The sequence below is a fragment of the Chelonia mydas genome, chromosome 1 (genome assembly GCF_015237465.2).
Source record: "Chelonia mydas isolate rCheMyd1 chromosome 1, rCheMyd1.pri.v2, whole genome shotgun sequence".
Taxonomy (NCBI): Eukaryota; Metazoa; Chordata; order Testudines; family Cheloniidae; genus Chelonia; species Chelonia mydas.
This window is the reverse complement of record NC_057849.1, coordinates 242452582-242472430: the sequence shown is the minus strand read 5'-3', so window position 1 is coordinate 242472430 and position 19849 is coordinate 242452582. Positions and strand designations below refer to the sequence as shown.

The 19849-nt window shown below is 35.7% G+C and overlaps 1 protein-coding gene across 6 annotated transcripts in view; it reads right to left on the bottom strand.

Annotated features, from left to right (window-relative positions):
- Positions 1–487: 487 nt before the first annotated feature.
- The window catches only part of FGD4 (FYVE, RhoGEF and PH domain containing 4), a 179276-nt gene continuing 159914 nt past the window's right edge, over positions 488–19849 (bottom strand). For all 6 annotated transcript variants that reach the window (XM_007067470.4, XM_037878640.2, XM_037878599.2 and 3 more), the window contains exons 8-17: positions 18308–18446; positions 17254–17312; positions 16470–16616; positions 14347–14519; positions 11677–11707; positions 11352–11447; positions 10835–10960; positions 8740–8880; positions 7448–7588; positions 488–7114 (exon numbers count right to left, since the gene is read on the bottom strand). In XM_007067470.4, the coding sequence (XP_007067532.2) occupies positions 6857–7114; positions 7448–7588; positions 8740–8880; positions 10835–10960; positions 11352–11447; positions 11677–11707; positions 14347–14519; positions 16470–16616; positions 17254–17312; positions 18308–18446 (1311 nt within the window). In that variant the 3' untranslated portion in view covers positions 488–6856. The remainder of the gene's footprint in view (positions 7115–7447; positions 7589–8739; positions 8881–10834; positions 10961–11351; positions 11448–11676; positions 11708–14346; positions 14520–16469; positions 16617–17253; positions 17313–18307; positions 18447–19849) is intronic.

Genomic DNA, 19849 nt, shown 5'->3' with positions numbered 1-19849 from the left:
CATACCCCTAATCATTTTTGTTGCCCTTTTCTGAACTTTTTCCAATTCTAATACATCTTTTTTGAGATGGGACGACCACATCTTCACTCAGTATTCAAGATGTGGGCGTACCATGGATTTATATAGAGGCAATGTAGTATTTTCCATCTTATCATCTATCCCTGCCTGTGACTTAACTATCTTGAGCAATTTTGTATCATCTGCAAATTTTGCCACCTCACTGTTTACCCCTTTTGAAGTAATACTTCAGAATAGCTTCATATCAACCAGAATTTATGTTTCTACAGCTTCCAAAATCGAAATAAGCCTAGTTTAAACTAAAATAAGCATCCACATGACGTTTTGCATTGGTTTAACATCGCATATTAAGTTAAGCCATGACAACTTTCTTATATAGACAAACCTTTATTCTCCACAGTCATCTATATGCTAGGCATTGTACTTTAAATCATTTATCAGCACAGCAATAAATCATGGAAAGATAGTCAACAGTACTTAATGATGCTTTTATTTTACAGCATACAAACTAAGTATTCAACAGGAATTAAAGTGCTTAATTTTACAATACACCAGCTCCCATCTTTATGACCAAATATACATATGTTACAGAAAATATATACAATATCTGCAAATATTTTACATTCATATATTTCTTGACCAGAAAAATTGCCACTTATATTTGCACAACTTAAATTTTGCCTCTTTTTTGAAATTTTGCAATTCAGTGTAAAATCAGAGCAAAATTTACACTTCTTTGAAACATTAGGGTTGGGTTTTTTTAAATTAAAAAAAATCAGTTTCTTCCAAATTAAACTGAACACAGTGTTTTCATAATTGAGAGGTTCTAATGCACTGCATGTATAGCGGACATTACACAGTAGGGCTGATCCAACTCCCACTGAAGCAAACAGTAACTCCCATTAGCTTAAGTGGTAGCAGGAGATATCTTACTGTATGTAAAATATCCTTCTTCTATTGCAAATTGTTCCCCATGCATAACAAACTTGCTCTCCTTCCTCTAAACATTATGGCACCTCTGTGTAAAAGAGGCTTTGACACAGTTCCCTTCCCTTTCTTGAACATTGCCACCATAAATAGTTAATGAATCCACAAGGATAAACTATAAATTGAAGTAGGTTAGTATCACACATTGACAGAAACAACATGTTTTATTCATGGAAATCATCTGCTTTTACCATTTTGTCGAGAAAAAAAATCTACATTTATTTGGAGGGATGGGGATGACAATGCCATGAATAAATGTGAGAATAATTTAATGAAGAGGCAGTACAAAAACCACACTGAATATTTAGCTGAATACTTAGACTGAATTTCAGCTTGTAAATCAGTTGGAAACAGTAAACAGGCAACTAAAGTAGATCTACTTATGTATTGATTTTTATCCCCTTAAGGTATATACAATTTTGTCAAAAGACTACTTATATTTTTAAATCACAGTGTACTTTTGATTGTAAAATGCTGTCTGAATCACATCAGTCTATTATAATTGTCTTAAAAATATATGTTAATTAAGCCTCCCTATTGTTTTATAAAAAGGAGAGAGGACTAAAAAAAGCAATCTGATTGGCATATGTAAATTTCCATCCAAAGAATATATTCCACTACAGTCCAATTGGTCAGAACCATATTGGCAAGTTAACTGCCTCTTACCAAGATGGCCATGAAGTAGATAACAGCTGGGATAAAACAAGGTCTCCTTTTTATAGTTCATTTTAAGTCATCACAAACCGTACACTACAGAGTTAGACCCATACACACCTCGCCAATTTTTTTTTTTTTTTAAGCATTAGAAGATTCTGCGCATACAATTGTTGGTATTGCCCACCCCCATTCTTTATTATTTGAATTATCTGCCTGAAAACAGATCATTTGTTCTCAAGGACTTCCACCTGCTTAGTCTCACCTACGCCATTGTTAGTTGTTTTGGAGATTGCAATAGTGTGATAGAGGGTTATGAACTCGATCCAGCTCCCTCCCGCTGAAATCAATTTGAAGTTGGCTCTGGTCCTATGAGTCCAGGTGAATGGCAGTAGCAGCAGCACATCTAAAGATGGAGCGATCCCGGTTGTCATGCGCATGCCTTCAGAGAATATAAGCCAGATATACAGCTAACGTAAAACATCAGAGCTGTTTAGGCTCCATCGGAGCTATGCCAATTGACACCAGCTCAGGATCTGTCCCTACATACTTTCATGGATGGGTCTCAAATTCATTATTTAGAATTATTTCCATAGTTAACATTTTTAAAACTTCCTGTAAGAAAACAGGTGTTCTTAGAACTAGAACTCGTTAAAAAAAAAAGTGAAAAAATGGCCACTTTTTTTGGAATTCAATGTTTTCCTTTTGAAATTAAAAGTTTGACCAACTACAGCCATAGTAAAAATGGGGAAAAGATTTAAAGTTTTTGAAGTTTTCCCCATCTTTTCAAGTTTCAAAGTTTTGACCACTCTACTTAGACCCTGTTTGAATCCTTGTCTGTAACCTCTTCTAAAACCTATACAGGCTTGGGATATGTGTTCTGTATTTAGTTTCTCTGCCTCAATTTACCCCATATATTAAAATGGAAGGAATAATACACCTCTAACCCCACAAGGGTATTATGAGGCTTATTAAAGGTTAGTAAAGAGCTTTGAGATCCTCTTTGTAAAAAGCTGCAATTATATGATGCGCACACATACTTTACATATTTTCAACATTCCACTCCAATGGGAAGGGAATGTTTTCCTTTTTCAGTGCTTGCTTTTTGCAAAAAATATTTTCCTGTCGAACTGGGGTATTTAAATACAAAAAATACTCCTGTCAAAGTCAATAGAGTTGAAGCTGCAAGATACTACAGGCTTTAACAGCCTTTAATCGTTCAAGTGTAATTACATGAAGCCATAATAAAATAGATAGGAACAGTAGTACAGAAATGTTTAAGACACATTAAAAATAATGCAAAGGGTTACCCAAATGAGATTCTGTGCTTGCAGACATCAGGAAAAATATGCTGAAAAAATAATGTAAATTTTACCATTATTTGCCAAATAAATGTGACTAAAGCTTTTTGATTAGCCATAGTTCTAGTGGAATACAGAAAAAACCCCTTAAATCTGACAAAAACAGTAAGTAGTCAAATGTCTGATAAGCTCTAAATTGCACAAAAATATCCTCCATCACATAAAACATTTTAAAATGAGCACTTCTCGAATATAGGGGTCACAAAGCTTAAATACTGTAGCTAAGGCATTCACATACATAATAAATGAATGCCCATTTGTCACTTACACATATGTAGCATCTCTTCATGCTACTAAAATTAAACATTTGTCAATGTTTTCTTTAGGGAACTCACAAAAAACTCACTCAGGGCTGAAATTTGGACACAATCTAAACTGTTGGGTTGGAAAGACAATTTTTTTCCTCCATAATTCAGATGTTCTATCATCATGGGAATTAAAGCATAGCAGTTACCACTTTCAGTCTGTGTCTTTGCAGTCAGAACATATACCTTAAAATTAAACAGAAGCTTTCACATTCGGGTATGTGGATTAGTCTGTGAGGTACTGGGTAAAATACTTGGAAGAGTTGTCACTGGGTCCAGAAAAGCAACCTCTCTCCTTCACTGTCTATCTTTTTGTCCAGAATGGTTGGCCTGTGTTTATACTTGTAGAATGCACACAACAATCAAATAATTCTTGCTTTTCAGAGTCTCCCATTATGTGCTGACTGAGAAGGGAATAGGCTTTGAGCAGACAGTTTTATGATAATAAAATGAAATAAATTATTGGGTCAAAAACCTAATTACAGATTTACACAAACTTTAATGGCTCAAAATGAGCTAACATGGACCAGGAATGAGAAAGGACCAGGTACTGGAACACCTGACTTCTGATTCTGGCTTAATCCCTAATTCAGAGTCTGATTTTGGAAGAAGTCATTTAGGGCTTGGTCTTTCAGAGGTGCTGACTACTGTCCACAACTCCAACTGAAGCGGTTGCAGGTACTTAGCCTCTCTCAAAACAGTCAGACCCTAATCTCTTTGCTTCTCAGTTTTCCCTATCTAGGAAAATGGGGAAAATATTGCCTACTTATGTGCCTCAAAAGGAAGACTGAGTTAATGTTTGGGAAGTGCTTTGAAAATATGAAGCACTTTATTAGTGCTATATATTATTATTTCCAGTCCAGATCATCCCTTCCTGTGGGAGGGGACAAAGGAGAATAAACCTGAGGTTTTCCTTACATGATTCCTTTCTATTGGGTGGGTGAGGGAGTTGTCCATTCATGGAACAGGTCCTGAAACCTCACGGATCATGCAGAATCTACATGATTTCCAGGGTATTGACAATGATATCCCCACTCAAGATGCACTGACAAGGCTCTCAGAAATCAGCAGTTGCCTTGGGAACTCCTTTTGAAGGCAGATCTCCACTGAGGAGAATGGTCATGGAAAGATATAATACTGACCCCCAGGCAGTTCTTTCTGGCCAGAGCTCAGCCTATGTGTTTCCATGCCCTAAGCCTGCATGTCCCCAGGAGACAGTACCATTTGGGGGAAAGAAGGCAATGCTACTACAGAGGAGGCCAAGTCACCCTGCACTTTCTGAGTGAGATGAGCAGATCCATGCGTTAGTTTGCCCCTGTACACCAGCATGAATCTAAGGGTATGAGAGGGCCCAACTTTAAGGGACATACTATGAACTGTAAAAGTGGTTTGAATTTCTTTACACTGCCAAAGGATTTTTTTTTAAATAAAATAAGTTATATATTATATACTGCATTAAAATAAAGTAGTGAACAGAATTACATGCAGAGCAGTCTAAACTAAGTGAAGACCAAGGGACAAACACTGCAATGACATACATCCTGGGCAACTTTATGAGGCCAGATTCTGATCTTGCTTGGGTAAAAATCTGGACTAACTCCGCTGAAATCAGAGGGTTACACCAGATTTATACTAGTACAACTGAGATGAGAATCTGGCCCACTGAGTTCAGTGAGGGTGCATAAGAGTTAGCACAGAATTTGCTGTGACTGCCTTACACTCACCCTGGTCTCCCTAAGTATTGGGCAATACAGACAGATTTGGGATGCACAGAAGTAAATGACATTAGGTGAATGACTATACCCAAGTACAACAGTTGACTGAAGGATAATCTTTCACCCTCAATGATAAAAAAAAAAGAAAAAGGAAAAAAAAAGTAAGGTCTGTCAGAGTGACAAAATAAATTTTGGGGGTAAAGTAAATCTTGATTCAAGTTACTGATTTTTATCTATTTGTAAAGATGGATCCAGAGTTTTGATTGCGCCTATCCCCCAGAGTTTTTGAGAAGACTATCTAAATCTGAATTTTGTGTCTTGGGACCATCTTAACTAATTGCTGTATTTTAGAAAATAAAAGATTTCATTTGGTTTTTTTAAGTCAGAAATTGATTAACTTGTTCTATTAGAGAGCCAGGCATTGCATATGCACTATAAAGACTTATAGTCCATCTAAAATGTTACAGAGGAATCCTCTTATAGCAGAGTCATTTGTCCCTACATAAAAGACTATTAGAAATGAAGATTCATCACGGGCCCAACAGTCAAAGCCTGACTCACACAGGTAAGTCTTTATTCCCAAGAGCAGTCCTAGTGAACTCAATAGGAGTAAGGACTACTCATGCAAGTCAAGAATTGCAGGATCAGACTTTATATCCGAGTTCATACAAAAAGGCTCTAACATACAGTATGATGTATAATCCTTGCAGATAGTTTTTAGTTATCACTAGCTGATGCAATATGTGTATTTGTGAAAGTTAAAACACTTTAAACACGTACAAGTGTTCCAATGACCATAAAGGCAAAAAAATATGATCCCAGAAGATCATTTAAGATCAGGATGTTAATTGCTAAAGCACATACTGTATTTTAGAAAGGTAGCACCGGCACCTTGAAAAGATAACAGGCACAGAACCAAAAAAAAGAGAGAAGACTACTCTTTTTTAAAAACACAGCTGGAATTCACAAATCCATTACATGCCACTTAAATTACTGCTATTTTTTAAAAATTCGTAATGTATAAAAATAAGATCAGTAGGTGTAAATTAGTTAAATCACTAAAGAGTGATTTTTTTCAATTGAGAACCCTCTGCTTAATTTGCAAGAGAAGACATGCTTTATTTTAAATAAATTATAGACTAATAAGAACCTATGTACTTCATGAAGCAAAATCAAGTACAATTTTTTCTAACACTGTACATATATTGTACTTTTATTTTAGCAATGAATTTCTAAACTGAAACAATTAGATTCTTTTCCTGATAAACTGACAAAAGCCAATTATTATAAAAGCAATTTGCATTAAAAAAGTGAATATAACATATGTACAGCATTGTGTAAGTAATTCTATAAACTAGATACAATAAACCAAACTGTCCCAGTATATTTCACTACAGATCTATTTTGGCAATGTGGAGGTATATCTTTTATACTGATAAAGTCTTAACATGTAAAGGATACATCAAATATCCACATTCTTTATTAAAGTAGCAAACTTTAACCCAATAGCAAGTGAATCATACAATGCAATTTACTTTGAGACAAACAAGAAGTACACTAAAGTTAATAGGTTTTGTTCTTTTAATGGCATTTATGTTTTTTTAAAAAAAATTCTGTGGAATGGGTCTGTACATTAACTTCATTGACAGAACATAAATATAAGAAAGTGATCTCTAAATAGATCAGTATCTTTTCAACATAAAGTGCTAAGAGATGCATGTAGTCATTAGGAGAATTTGCTTCTTTTGCTTGAACAAAGACAAAATTAACCAAGAATCTGACTGGATTATTTTAAAACAGAACGTGGTCTTGAGCTTCAGCATTCGGATTTTTTAGAAGATTCAGGCTGCTCCTCTAAACTCATCTGCAATTCATTTTGACATTCTGGTGTCTCACCTTTGACAGCTAAATGGATGACTTTCAACCATTTTTGTTTCAGTTCCTCGCTGTCTGCTGCAAAGCTGTGTACAGATTTGGACTGGGTCAGTTTAAAGCTATGCGGGAGGTCAGCACTTCTTGGAGTGTTATCTACTGCATAGCCCAGTAGTGGAATTGTAGCCAAAGCTTTAACATCCTAGGAAAAAGAAATAAATCCTGATAAAAACCTGCTTTGGTTCACAATACAGGCTGAAAGCAACTCCTTGACTATTCCCAGACCTGAAGAAGGGCTCTGTGTAAGCTCAAAAGTTTGTCTCTCTCACTGACAGAAGTTGGTCCAATAAAAGATACCTCACACACCTTTTCTATACATCCTGGGACTGACACTGCTACAACACCGCTGCCTACACAGATTTCCCCTTATTCTCACGTTACATGTCTTTTTCCCCAGATGCCACAAAGGGGCAAAGGAGTGAGGGCGGTGGGAGGGATTTTCTATTTGTTTTCACTCTGTTTCCTCGCTACATACCTGTGGAGCACCATACATGTATAGCACGAGAGCTTCATGTTTAGGAATAACACACCAAGCTTTCTGCCAAGGCTTTGATTTTTCCATATATTGAAGAAAGCTACATATGACACTGTTTCCAGAGACTTCAGCTGATTCAATCTGTGGGGAGATAGTACAAAGTGTAAGAAGGAAAATATTTTCCTTAAGAAAAATTCAAGTTTTCATGATGTTGACAAGAATGCATAAAACAGAACAATTAAACACAACACCATTAATAACAATCTGTGGAAGTTTCTCAGAGATGTTCTAAAGTGCTAATGAGGAGCCAAATCCTGACAAACGTCTGCTGAAGATCATGAGAGTTTGCCTGATTAAAAACTGAATAAGGGCCTGAGGGTGTATGAAAAATAAAAATGTATCTAGATATATATTCAACATCCCACCCTTAAATATGCCCAATCCGTCTTGCTCCCTCCAGAATTTTTAAAGTGCAGGTGGCAGAATCACCCTTAACTCTTAATCTACCTCCATCAATGGATAGTTGCTAGATTCTTTAATATCTGAAACAATCTTTCTGATTTCTAGCATGTCTACCATGAAGTCATCCAAATGTTACCAGCAACCCATCACAATTATGCTCCTCTTTTGGCATTCAAAATTTTATGAAAGCATCCAACAGAAATGTATTTTCAAAGGTCATATTGGAATGCAACCATTTTTCAGTCAATTTTTCAGACAATCAATCTTAGATTTCTATTGGGGTGAACATCAAGAGAAACTGACCTATCTCAGCATGATATGTTTTTGCTAATATTGAGAGATTTACTGCTACATAAATTGATCAAAACTAAGTCTTGTTACGGGTATTTTGAATGTCATCAGAAATATCTGAAATTCTCTCCATTCTGGCCACAAATTTCAAAGATATAGCATATTTTGGGGGGTTTGTGAACTAGCATACTGAAGATATATATGGTGAAGTCCAGTAAAAAAAAATTATTCAACTTTGAGGATACATATTCAATCTGATTGGCTCAGAGATAAAGAGTAACTTTCACTGAGTTCCATTGCAGCCAGCTACGATGATTTACCTAATTGGCGTACGCAATCCGATTGGGTGGCCTTGCTCCAAACTTCAATATTGTTTATTTGTGAAGTGGTAAAAAAAACCAAAAAACACACAACAGAATTTTACTGGCTCATAGGACTTTTCAGCTAGTGATGAGCCAACAGATTCTTATTGTATGTAGCAATAGATGCCCATGCAGGAATTTTACAGATTCAAGTATTTCATTCTTTAAACAGCATACCTCCAAGATGCCTTTCTTTTTCTTTTCTTCACTGTCTGTGCAACCCATTATAATCTGATAGCAGTCCTTACAAACTTTGTTCAATTTATTGCCATCATATTCAAGATGAGCTTTATAATCAGAACATTTCCAGCAAACCACCTTAGGAAAAAGAAATAAAAGATTAAGAAAAATTACCAGCAAAATCTAATGATCAATTTAAAAACTCCTAAAATGTAGATCAAGTGAGGTGTAAGTGCTGTCTTCTGACACTGGCAGTGCTATCTATCATACCAATTGTAATTTAAAAGAAAAACTTAATTTTTAATTATATTTCACTATTTCTTGAATAAGTGAGTGCTTTTTACCTTTCAAATTGCTGGACTGAATAAAATGCGTACTAGGATTCTTTTAACTGTTCTACAATTTAGGTCCTGATTCAGGAAATCACCCACATTCAGGATGGGTGCTTACACCATGAGCTTGACCTTAAGCACATGTTTAAACCTCACTGAGGTCAATCAGAGCTTTCAAATTTATATCTTCACATCAATATTAAGGACAACTTGAGTATAAGATAAATTCTCCTGCAGAAACGCCCCCAGTCAGTTTAGTCTTGTGGTCCTTTTTCTGCAGGAAACACTCAAGAGGTACGCTTACTATTTCATTCTCTATACCAGTGGTTCTCAACCCATTTACCATTATAGGTGGCACATGCAGCTCTCTCTGTTGCGTGGGGCCACCTCCACACAATATAGATACTACCTGTATCGCCCAGCATGGGCTGCAGCTGTGTGCTGATTTGGTCACGGGTTGAGAACCACTGATCTATACACTCCAATACATATAAAATGATACCATGTTTTTTGTAAAAGAAATTGTTGCTTTTGTCGGAAACAAACATCTTTTAACTTTGTTACGAAATCTAAGCATACAGCTTCATAGTTTGTTATGAAACAACAACGACAAACACATACCAAGGGAAGAACTGAAACAGTTCCATGTTGTACCCCGACAGTGAACTTTTTTCTTTTAAATAGACTAAAACAAGAAAGCTAGACTCCTAAAAGGTGTAGGAGGAAAGTCTTTTATTGTAAACATTTTTCAGCAGCAAATTCCTCTGAGGAGAAAAAGAAGCCCAGCATGAAAAACAGAAGAGACTGAAAATAACTTTTTTTTAATGGTTGTAGTAGCTAACTGGAATAGTACATAAGTGGTACTATGTATTCTGCACTCTGATATACCACCAAAACAAATGTTTTTCGTTGGGCCCAACCCATACTAACCTAGATCACAAGGTCTTCAACCAAAACCCCTAATGAAAAGTAAGTGAGCAATATTAAGCATCATTTCTAGAAAAGACTTCTGGCAGCAACCTGAATTAGCCTTTAAAAATATATTTATATCCCCATGAAACAACATTTTAAAATGAAATGGAAGGACATGCATTAGAGAGAATACAAAAAGAAGTCAATTAAGAATTTCCTGAATCACCAATCATGCGGAAGGAAAAGGAATTATCATAAGTTTAACTGGGCACCTCTAAGTTGGAGGAAGCAACCCAAAAACTACTAAAAGAGTTAGTGCTAATCAGAAAGAGCTAATGACAATGCCTGAAGCATAGTGCAAAGCACAAAAGCAAAGTTATGAATGCAGTAAAGGCATGTAAATGTACATTATGCAACATCACCCAGGATGAACTCTGAGACTAAGATTAAAATCAGGGGTTGCACCATCACTCACTGGAGAAAGAAATAACTTACTGGGAGATGAGGGAAGAAGCACGGTAGTTTTGCTCTATTTATAGTGTATCCCAAGGTGAGTGCATAGGTCATAGTTGATCTGGTCTGGACTGATATTTCAGGCATTTTGCATATCTTACACATTTAGATTCCTAGCTCTGCTAAGAACAATTTACAAGAAATTTTTCCCAGCTTCTGCTCTGTTTTTTGGCTCACCTAATAGAGCTGCTACTTACAAACCACAAAGGTCACAGCTGAAGTCTCTGCTGCAGTAACATGAACAACAACCAGCTACCAGATGGGGACTCTAAACAACTGTTTAGATCTGTTCTAGAGTCTGGTCACCCAGCTAGCAGATGTAGCTTTGCACTTACATGTCCACATGCTCGACAATGATGCCTTCTCCTCGTCAGTGCATTGAAGGGCTCTTTGCATTTCATGCACATTGTTACTTCATTGTCTCGGATCCATCTTGGTGCTCTCTTCCCAAGCTCAGCCTTCTGAAGAGGGAAAAGAAGGACAATTGTGCAGTATTTTTAGTAGAGAAAATAATTATTCTCTTCCTCTGGAAAGGAAATGGCAAAGCACAGCTCAAGCTATGTTTTGAAATCTACGCAAGATAGCTAACAAAGAATCCAGTCAAAGATTGTAACACATTGCTGAAAGGACACTCCATCATTCATTTTAGAAAGAACAGGATTGTTTATAAGGCATGGTCTGTCTCATAAAGAGAAATGGTTGACCAGCAAAATGATTACTTTGTAATTCCATTTCTAGAAGAATCCTAAGCCTGAATATGCAGCATCTGACACCCTCCAGCAATATGCCATTTGTAACTGGAAAAGGACAAAAAGGGCACCAGTTGTACAAAGCTACAGTAACTCAACTTACAGAAACTTCAATGGGCATGTCCTCATATTCTTTTGCAATGGCATTTCTGAAGGTTTCATTCCTCTGATGAAAAGCTTCTATGGTATTCTGAAGAGCCTATTATAAATACAATGGATAAAGGTCTCAAACATACAAATTTAATAGACTCTTTGAAATTAGACTACTTAATGACCAACAACAAAACTACCAGAAATGTGAATTAATTACGATCAGCATTTGATTTCATCAGAAGTTAATATTTCAACTTAAATACCACAGGCACAGCCCAAAAATAAAGGTTGTTTTTTTTTTTAATTAAAGAAAGTCAAAATGTAGATGTGTTTACCTTTATCCATTCTTCCTTATCTTGTTCAGAACTAAAACAAACATTGACATATTAGTATAAAACTAGCTTAGGAAACATTAGCTCATGGTAGTTGGTGAATGAAGCTGTAACTTACAAAAGAAGCAGAGACTTTGAAATGATTCCAACATTTATAAAAACAGTAGTGTTCATGAAACTGTCTAGTTAAAAATGGATCAGAATCGTGGTTTGAAGTCTGGTAAGTTTAATGGACTAGAATTAAGTTCTACGTGAAAGATCATCTTAAATGCACTCATTACACATATATAATAATGGCATTTCCAGCATTAAGATTTCTTAAAGCACAAATGTATAAACGAAACAGCACACACATTTCAGTGTGAATTTAAGATAGCTGTAAATGAACCAAAATGGGAGAAACTGCATCAGTATATCAACTTTTCCCTGCAGCTCCCTTCCTCAAATTAAAGTTAAGTAAACAAGAGCAGAAATAAAAAGGGTTGACATAATAGGGTGATACTATCTAACAGAAACAAAGGAAAGTTTTGTTTTAACACCATAAACCAGGCATCCGTATGTTCCCGTTTATTCACTGGCGTAGGTGGTCTTTCGAAGACAACAGGGCCAAGCATTTTCCACCCAGTGTCTTGTACATTAATTGTTTTCAAAGCATCTCAATAAGGCCTCTAAATTCAAATCCTATGAAAACATGCCTTGTACCCCAAGTAAATACACTACCGTAATCTAGTGATGGGGTAAATACAAACCCAATTTCCCATGAATTTTGAATCAGGAAAAAAAAAGACTTGAAATAGTGTAACCCACACCCCTTCTGGGTGTGGTATTCTGTCCCATCTAGTGGCACCGAGACCACTTAAAGAGAGAGATGAAATGAGTCTGCTCTACAGCCTTAGCTAACAGCCAACTGGCTTTTAGCTTATGCAGTAGGGGCTCATTCACTAAATTCCAGAGGTCCCAGGTTCAATCCTGCCCACTGACCACCAGGGTCTGTCGGCGTTACAATAGCATCACAGTATTTTTTGTTCTGCTACTCATTTAACACTTCCTCCCCTCACTTTGATGAAGTAAGGTGCATACAAAAAGAATTCTCACTCACACAATCCTTTTGATTTTTCCTACTGCTGGATGGGATATGCAGGTGAGATCACATACCCATCTATGGTGAGAATGCCTCCAGTGACACTTATATATTTTGTAATATTACTGCAACTAGCAATAAAACTAGAATCCTAAAATAGAAGGACAGAGTCCTGTTCCTCATTCTTTACCATCTGTAAATATTGGAAAAATGAATCTTCTAATTAGATAAAATAATTCTCCCTAATCCAACAACTCAACTAACTTTTAAAAGTAGTATGTAATCCCCATATCAGACAAGCAATCCCTCCATGTAGGAAGTGATCTACTATCTATTTAAAAAAAAAAGTGACTGAAACACTAAAATGCACTCAAGCAGTAATCTGAAAATAAATATATAAAATTACCTGGAAAAGGGAATTCCTGGGGCAAACTAAACATTTCATCAGAGCTATGACAAGTTTATAGGATGAGATTTATCCATAGGATACATTAAGAATAAAGTATGCATCAACTAAGATTATTTTAGTCTCACTGATCTAGTTTTAGGGTGGCATTTTTGTACATATTACTTGACAATTTTGAATGAACTTTATGAAGCACACCCTAAAATGTTCACAAAAACTAGACAAGTTTCCCCCCTAAACTAAATAACTTTAGTGCTAATGAAAGTACTAACCACCCTGGAAGTTGAACAAAATAAAAATAGTTGATAACTGCATTTTGTTCACAGTCACAAAATGCTTTGCACATGTGAAATGCAGCTGCCTCCAGGTGGAATACCGTCGACACGTTGTATGGTGTTACTTCTGCCACCACACAACAATTTCTGACCAGTAGGATATGTAATAAAAAATAATCTATTATTGAATCAAAACATTAAAGGACAAGTTTACCTTCATGGAAGAGTCCTAATACAATTTAATACAAAATAACTTTTCTGTGGGTTTTGAATCATCCTATAGAATTGACAATTGTATCCCTGCCATCAAATTATATTGGACAGTTAAAAATCTGTATCAAGATTATAATTTTCAATTACATTTTAAAGCTTTCAAAGGTAATTTATACAGATCGCTTACATTTTTAGAGAGCAGTGTTATAATTCCTCTTAAATTATAGAGGATTTTTCCATAAAGCTAAAAAGGCAGATGACCGTGAAGCCTTTGTTTATTCACAGAACATATACTACGTGCACAAAAAAGACCACAAAAACTTTTCTACAGTGCCTGACAGTATGCTTCTATCATGAACTGCAAACACCACTGTTCAGGATGAAAGGTCACTTCTGCACGCGGGTTTAATCCTTGGTCTTTCTGCAGAGGCTGTCAACAAGGGTTAAATGTGGCAGGTGATTTCTGAAAAGAGGAAACTTATCCACTAAAACAGAACTAGGCAACCAATTTATTAAAATGGCCAAACAGCAGTGAAGACAATTTCTAGGTCCACCGACCTGGGCCATTTTTCAAATTAAAGGTTTACAAATAAAAGGCTCCATATCACCTTACCAGTTCTCCAAAATCAACCAGTCCCACAATTCTCCTCTATTTTTATATATTTTTTAATGCTTCGAAAGTAGACCACACCTCTTACCTGGCCTGCAACTCCAGTGTTCGCTCTTTTCCAGACACCTGGAAAGTGCATGGATACTCTTCATTGTGTGTTTCTACAATCTTCATACCATCAATACCAACTCTTGTTCGCACGGAGTACTTGGATCCCACCAAACTGAATTTGGGTACACAATACAGCAACATGTTGTTGAACTATTAGAAAAAAGAAAAGAAAAAGGACACATCAACAACAAGGAAAGGCAAGTACAATATATTAAGAGATGAATCGCATTTATCACCTTAAAAAACAACTTGAGGGAGACTGTGATTAGGCTTGTTAATGTCAGACAAAATAAAAATGGAAAGAACTGATATTATGGATAGGATTTAGAAATAAAATTAAAAGCCAACTAATTGATACATTTAAAAGCCTGCTACTGCATACGTGCAGTAATTTTCATAATGTTTATAATCAAATACACTGAGTGGATGTGATGTTTAGCAACACTGTAAGCCTTTTGCTGAGAGTTTTCCAAGCCGATTTCAATACACTGAACATCTGCGTTAATAGATTTTTTTAAAAAAAATCTTTATACTATAAGAGCAGCAAATTGACTCTGAAGGAATTTCCAGTCTATTGTGTCAACTCATATAATGGTAGATTTCTGTTTTTTCTTCACAGTACTTTTTTTTTTTAAATCAAAGTTACACTGAGAATATGTAAATCCACAAAAGGAAGTGAAAAATTATATGAGGCCAAGGTGGACAAGCTGAGGACATCGACCTTCTTTGTAAAGTGCTTTGGTTTCTACTGAAGAAAAGCACTATATAAGAGCTAGGTATTATTAGTATCATTTATTATTTGTAGCTTTTAAATAATCATTGTTTAACAGCCTAGAATTTCAGTCTAGGGAGGGTATCCACTACTATGAGTTTGTGCTTTTGAAGATTTAAAATCAGATCCATAATGGTTAACAGTTTTTTCTTATTATTAAAACCAGAAACTCATATTTTTACATGATGTTTCATAGAAGCATAGTCTAGCACATTAAGATGACTTAAGGCCTTTTTAATATTTCTTAGTGCTTCAGAAGTCCTGTTGACTAGGGGCTTGCTTATCTCTGGAGCACACTTTAAAACCACTCTCAAGAAAAGCATCATTATGGATTTCATACAATGGCTGGTGAAGGATTCAATATGATTCCTTTGATGGTCTAAGCCACATTCATGTCAACTGAAGTCTATATCACAGATATGGCACATCTGAACTTTTTATGTCCCTCATTTTAATATCATGTCTAGCCCCATTCAGAGACTTTTACTAATCATTTATTCCTCTGCTAGAAACAAGGGTGAGCAGAAGTCCGTCCCTCAGAAACTACATACTTTACTAGCCAGAGAGCATGAAGCATCCAGTGGCCCATACAGCAAATGGCAAAAATCAGGGCTTGAATGTGCCATTTTAATATATTGGCAGCAGTGAGTTATATCAAATATTCCACAATGGAATTAATGAAGAATCACTGATGGAGTCCAACAGTGCTAAAATAAAGATAGCACTGAGTATGTGAACCAAGGAAATGTGATTAGGTAAAGCAATGAGAGCTTTTGAAAAGAGGGTAAGAACTTTCAAGGGGTACTAGTTTCCTACAAGGCTATGTGACTCATTTGGTCACATTACACTCAAGGATTTTGAAGGACATCTAATAATTACTATACCTGTAACACACATGCATGTTCAATCAGACCACTTGATTAGCTAAATCTACTGCTATAAAATACTATTCTAATAATATCTAATTAGAATAGAATCTTAAATACTTTTGTTTCCAAAATGTAAGCACCCCAAATACAGTAGTAGATTCTATCAGTAGAAATGACTAGCCTCCATGGTAGCTATAGCAACTAAGAAAGACCAATATTGCATTTACTCTGAGATATGTTACTGGACCCTGGTTTAATTCTATTTGAAACATTCTTTTCTAAATGATTGTCATTTTTCAGCAAGCATTGTGGGTAAAATCTCGGCTCCAGGTGAAGTTAATGGCAAAATTTCCCCATTGACTTAAATAGAGAGAAGATTTCACCCTTGCTTTCAGGCAGCTCCGTGAAATTTGAAACAAGCCTAACATCACTCACACAAACACAGGTTTTGATACTTACTAAGAAAAGGTATCGTTCTTGGGCGGATGTATTACGAGCAGCAAGTTTAAGGATCTGTCCTTCTTTTATCAGCTCATTTGAGGGGTTCACAATATCTTCCTCTTCTCCCAACATCTCATACACTTCCAACAACTTCTTTAGATTCTCCTTTTTAATTAAAATAAAACTACATTTATGAGTAAGTGATTTTGCCAATGTAAAATGGTTTACCTGAAGCTTATGAAAGAGTCTGAAAAACGCTAGTTTAAAAGAATATATATGAGCCGACCATATAAATTGCCAGAACCAGCTTATATTTGGGCATAAGCTGTTTCTAGTAATCTAATTTATCTAACCAGTATTTTAAAATGTACTTATATAGAGTGCTATTTCATGTCCAAAATATTTTACAAATATTTAATGGTTTATGGACCACAACATTCCTGCGAGCGAGATAAGTATTTTCTCCATTTTACAGGTGCAGAAACAAACACAGAAAAGTTAAGTGACCAGTATAACCTCTTACTGGCAGCCAGGAATAATACACAGAAATCCCAATTCCCACTCCCGAGTTTTAGTTACAATATCATATTTTATCAAGCATTCCAGCTGACAGTAAAAAGGACAATATAAATAGCAACATTTTGGAGCAAAGAAACCAAAGTTTACAAGTTTCACTGTTTGAAAAATCTGCATTTCATATACCTGGTAAAATTCACAGAATTTCCTAGCTGTACATGCTACTTAATACACAAGACTAAAAACAGAGGATTAAAAAAGGGAAAACCCCACAAAAGCCACTTACCATTTTTCGTATAGCACTATTGGAGTGACTGGCTGCTGTGGAAATAATTTCCAGGGATTCTAGATGGCACCGAAAATGAAAAACAAATGAAAATACATTGTTATTTACTATAGTACACAGACTACTAGGTCGAATGGCATACTTGTAAATTTCATATGAACGTCAACCTTCTCAAGCCCCAAAATTATCAATAAAGTAAGGTACAAGTGTTTTGTCCAACAGGGTACTTTTGCCTTAATTGAATGTAAAATATAATAAAAATTAGAGCTAACAGATTAGATGCTTGAAAAGCTTAGCAGGAATCCTTGCCAGTTTTAATCAATTATTGTAGGGTGTTTGTGGCATGAATTTCAAAATTCATGAACTTGAGTACTTGTACCCAAAATATGATTCTGAGAATCATGGCTCCTTCAATCAGGGAGCAGAAACATGCAGTGTGATCTACAGAGCCAACCAAAACAGCTCCAATTTCAAATACTTTTAAGAAACTGCTCCAGGCCAAGAATTATTTGCAGAAGCTATTTGATCAACAATTCTGAATAATAAGAAAAAATATGATCTATTTTGCATAATTTATACATGAAAAATGATAAAACTTGAAAATGGAATCTATTTTCACAAAAAAATTGCTGAAATATGTATTTTAAAAAAACAAAATATGGATCCCATTTTCAAATTTTTTTTCAGCAAAGACCATTTCTATATAAAAAGCCACACAAAAGTGGGCTTAAATGCCAAACTAGCCTTCTCCTAAGGATTGTGCATACGGCATAGTTTCAGAAAAGGGTGCAAAATCATGTGAAACAAAAGTAGAATTTTTGTGCTCCATGACAGGAAGGACAAATTGTAAGTTTCACTGCTCTAATGCTAGCCTAGAAATCAACATAAAAAATGGGTCATTTTTCAGAGACTCTTACAACTCTACACTAACATTTTCCCTGCAATAGTGTTCCTTTACCTCATTTTTACTGGGATAGCTTTAATTTATAGGGTTCTTTTATTACTGTTTTCTTATTGCTATATGAAGTTATCACACAATCCATGAAATACTTACTTTCAGCATCCTTCCAGTCTAGGGAATCTTGAGGCAGTTTCCGTAGGTAGTCCTTTAGTAGCATCTCATAGCGTGGAATGCGTTGTACTGGTTCTAGCATATGATGTTGCAATGTCAAACTCCCACAGACTTTTTGTGTCTAGGAAAATGTAAATATATTTAGATACCACAGTTCAGACAATATTTTTCCATAACTTAGCGTGTGATAACACAATATAAAGGTGTGACTGACCTAAATCCTAATCAAATATTAACATTCTTTCCAATGACTTTAAAAGCAAGTAAAGTTAATTATTGTAAAGCAGGGAGAATCACTGTATTTATTTTCTTTGTATCAAGCAGAAATGATTTCATAAATAGGACCACAAATGATATTGCATTTGAACTTAATTTTTCTAATAATATCTGTAATAACTGATTTTAAACATCTAATTCAGTTAATAAGGGATAAACTGAATTTACCATGACAAGTCATAAGATCAGGGCATATTCTTCTAGACTCTAATATGGCACACATGTATGACAAATGCTGTCTTTCAATACATAGTTATACATGATGTAAAAACAAGGGTAGCTATTTTGAGAAAAATAATGTCTGTTTACTTCCATTTCCTTAGAAAGGAGTAAACTGTAGATTAGACTAAAGCACACAAAAGAAGTCCCTTACTGAGGACCACACATTCTGCTTAAATTGCACCACACTGCAGGAATGTCTTATTCCTTTCCTAAACTTCTAGTTGGTTGGTCTGTAGGCTGGAAATGATATCCATAATTAACAGAAAAATCAATAAGGGGCCCTGGAGAGGTGAAGTTACAGACTTTTCCAAAGAGATACATTTCCACGACTGACTGCTTCTATACCCTTCAATTACTCAATTTTTAGGATTGTAAACGTACTTCCTAACTCAGGTGTTTTGGAAAACTGCAGGTCATGTCAGCCAACATGACAAGTTAGGAATTTAGAGATGGGCAAGTATGTAATTGTAAAAAAAAAAAAGTTATTTACTTTTTAGTATCTTTGACTGACATAAAGCAAATTCATTGGTCCTCGTGTTTTAACATTTATGCTTTGATCGATGATGCGTTTCACTGGAGAGGAAGGATATGGGAAGGAAAAGGAAAACTAGAACAAAATTAAATGGACAAAATGGAACCCTGACTTGCTTCTAAGGGACCAGAAAAATAGATTGTGTTATGGAATGGTCCACCCAAATACCCCGTGAGAACCTGCTTCATTACAAAAACAAACCCCCCCCTGACTGCATAGCCCTATTTGTCACCTAACGCTCCCCACTGGAACTCATAAGGGGTATCAAACAATTACAATGCATACTTGATGGGAACCACATCCTGAAAGAAATCTTTCCAACCCCCTCTTCTGGGCTTCAAACAATCCCCCAGCCTATCCAAGCTCATCATCAGAAGCAAGCTTCTCACAGACCAGGAAACATCAATTCAAAGCAGCAGCAGACTCTGTGAGAACAACAGATGCAAAACCTGCAGACACAACTCCACTGCTAAAATGATCAATACCCCCCACAA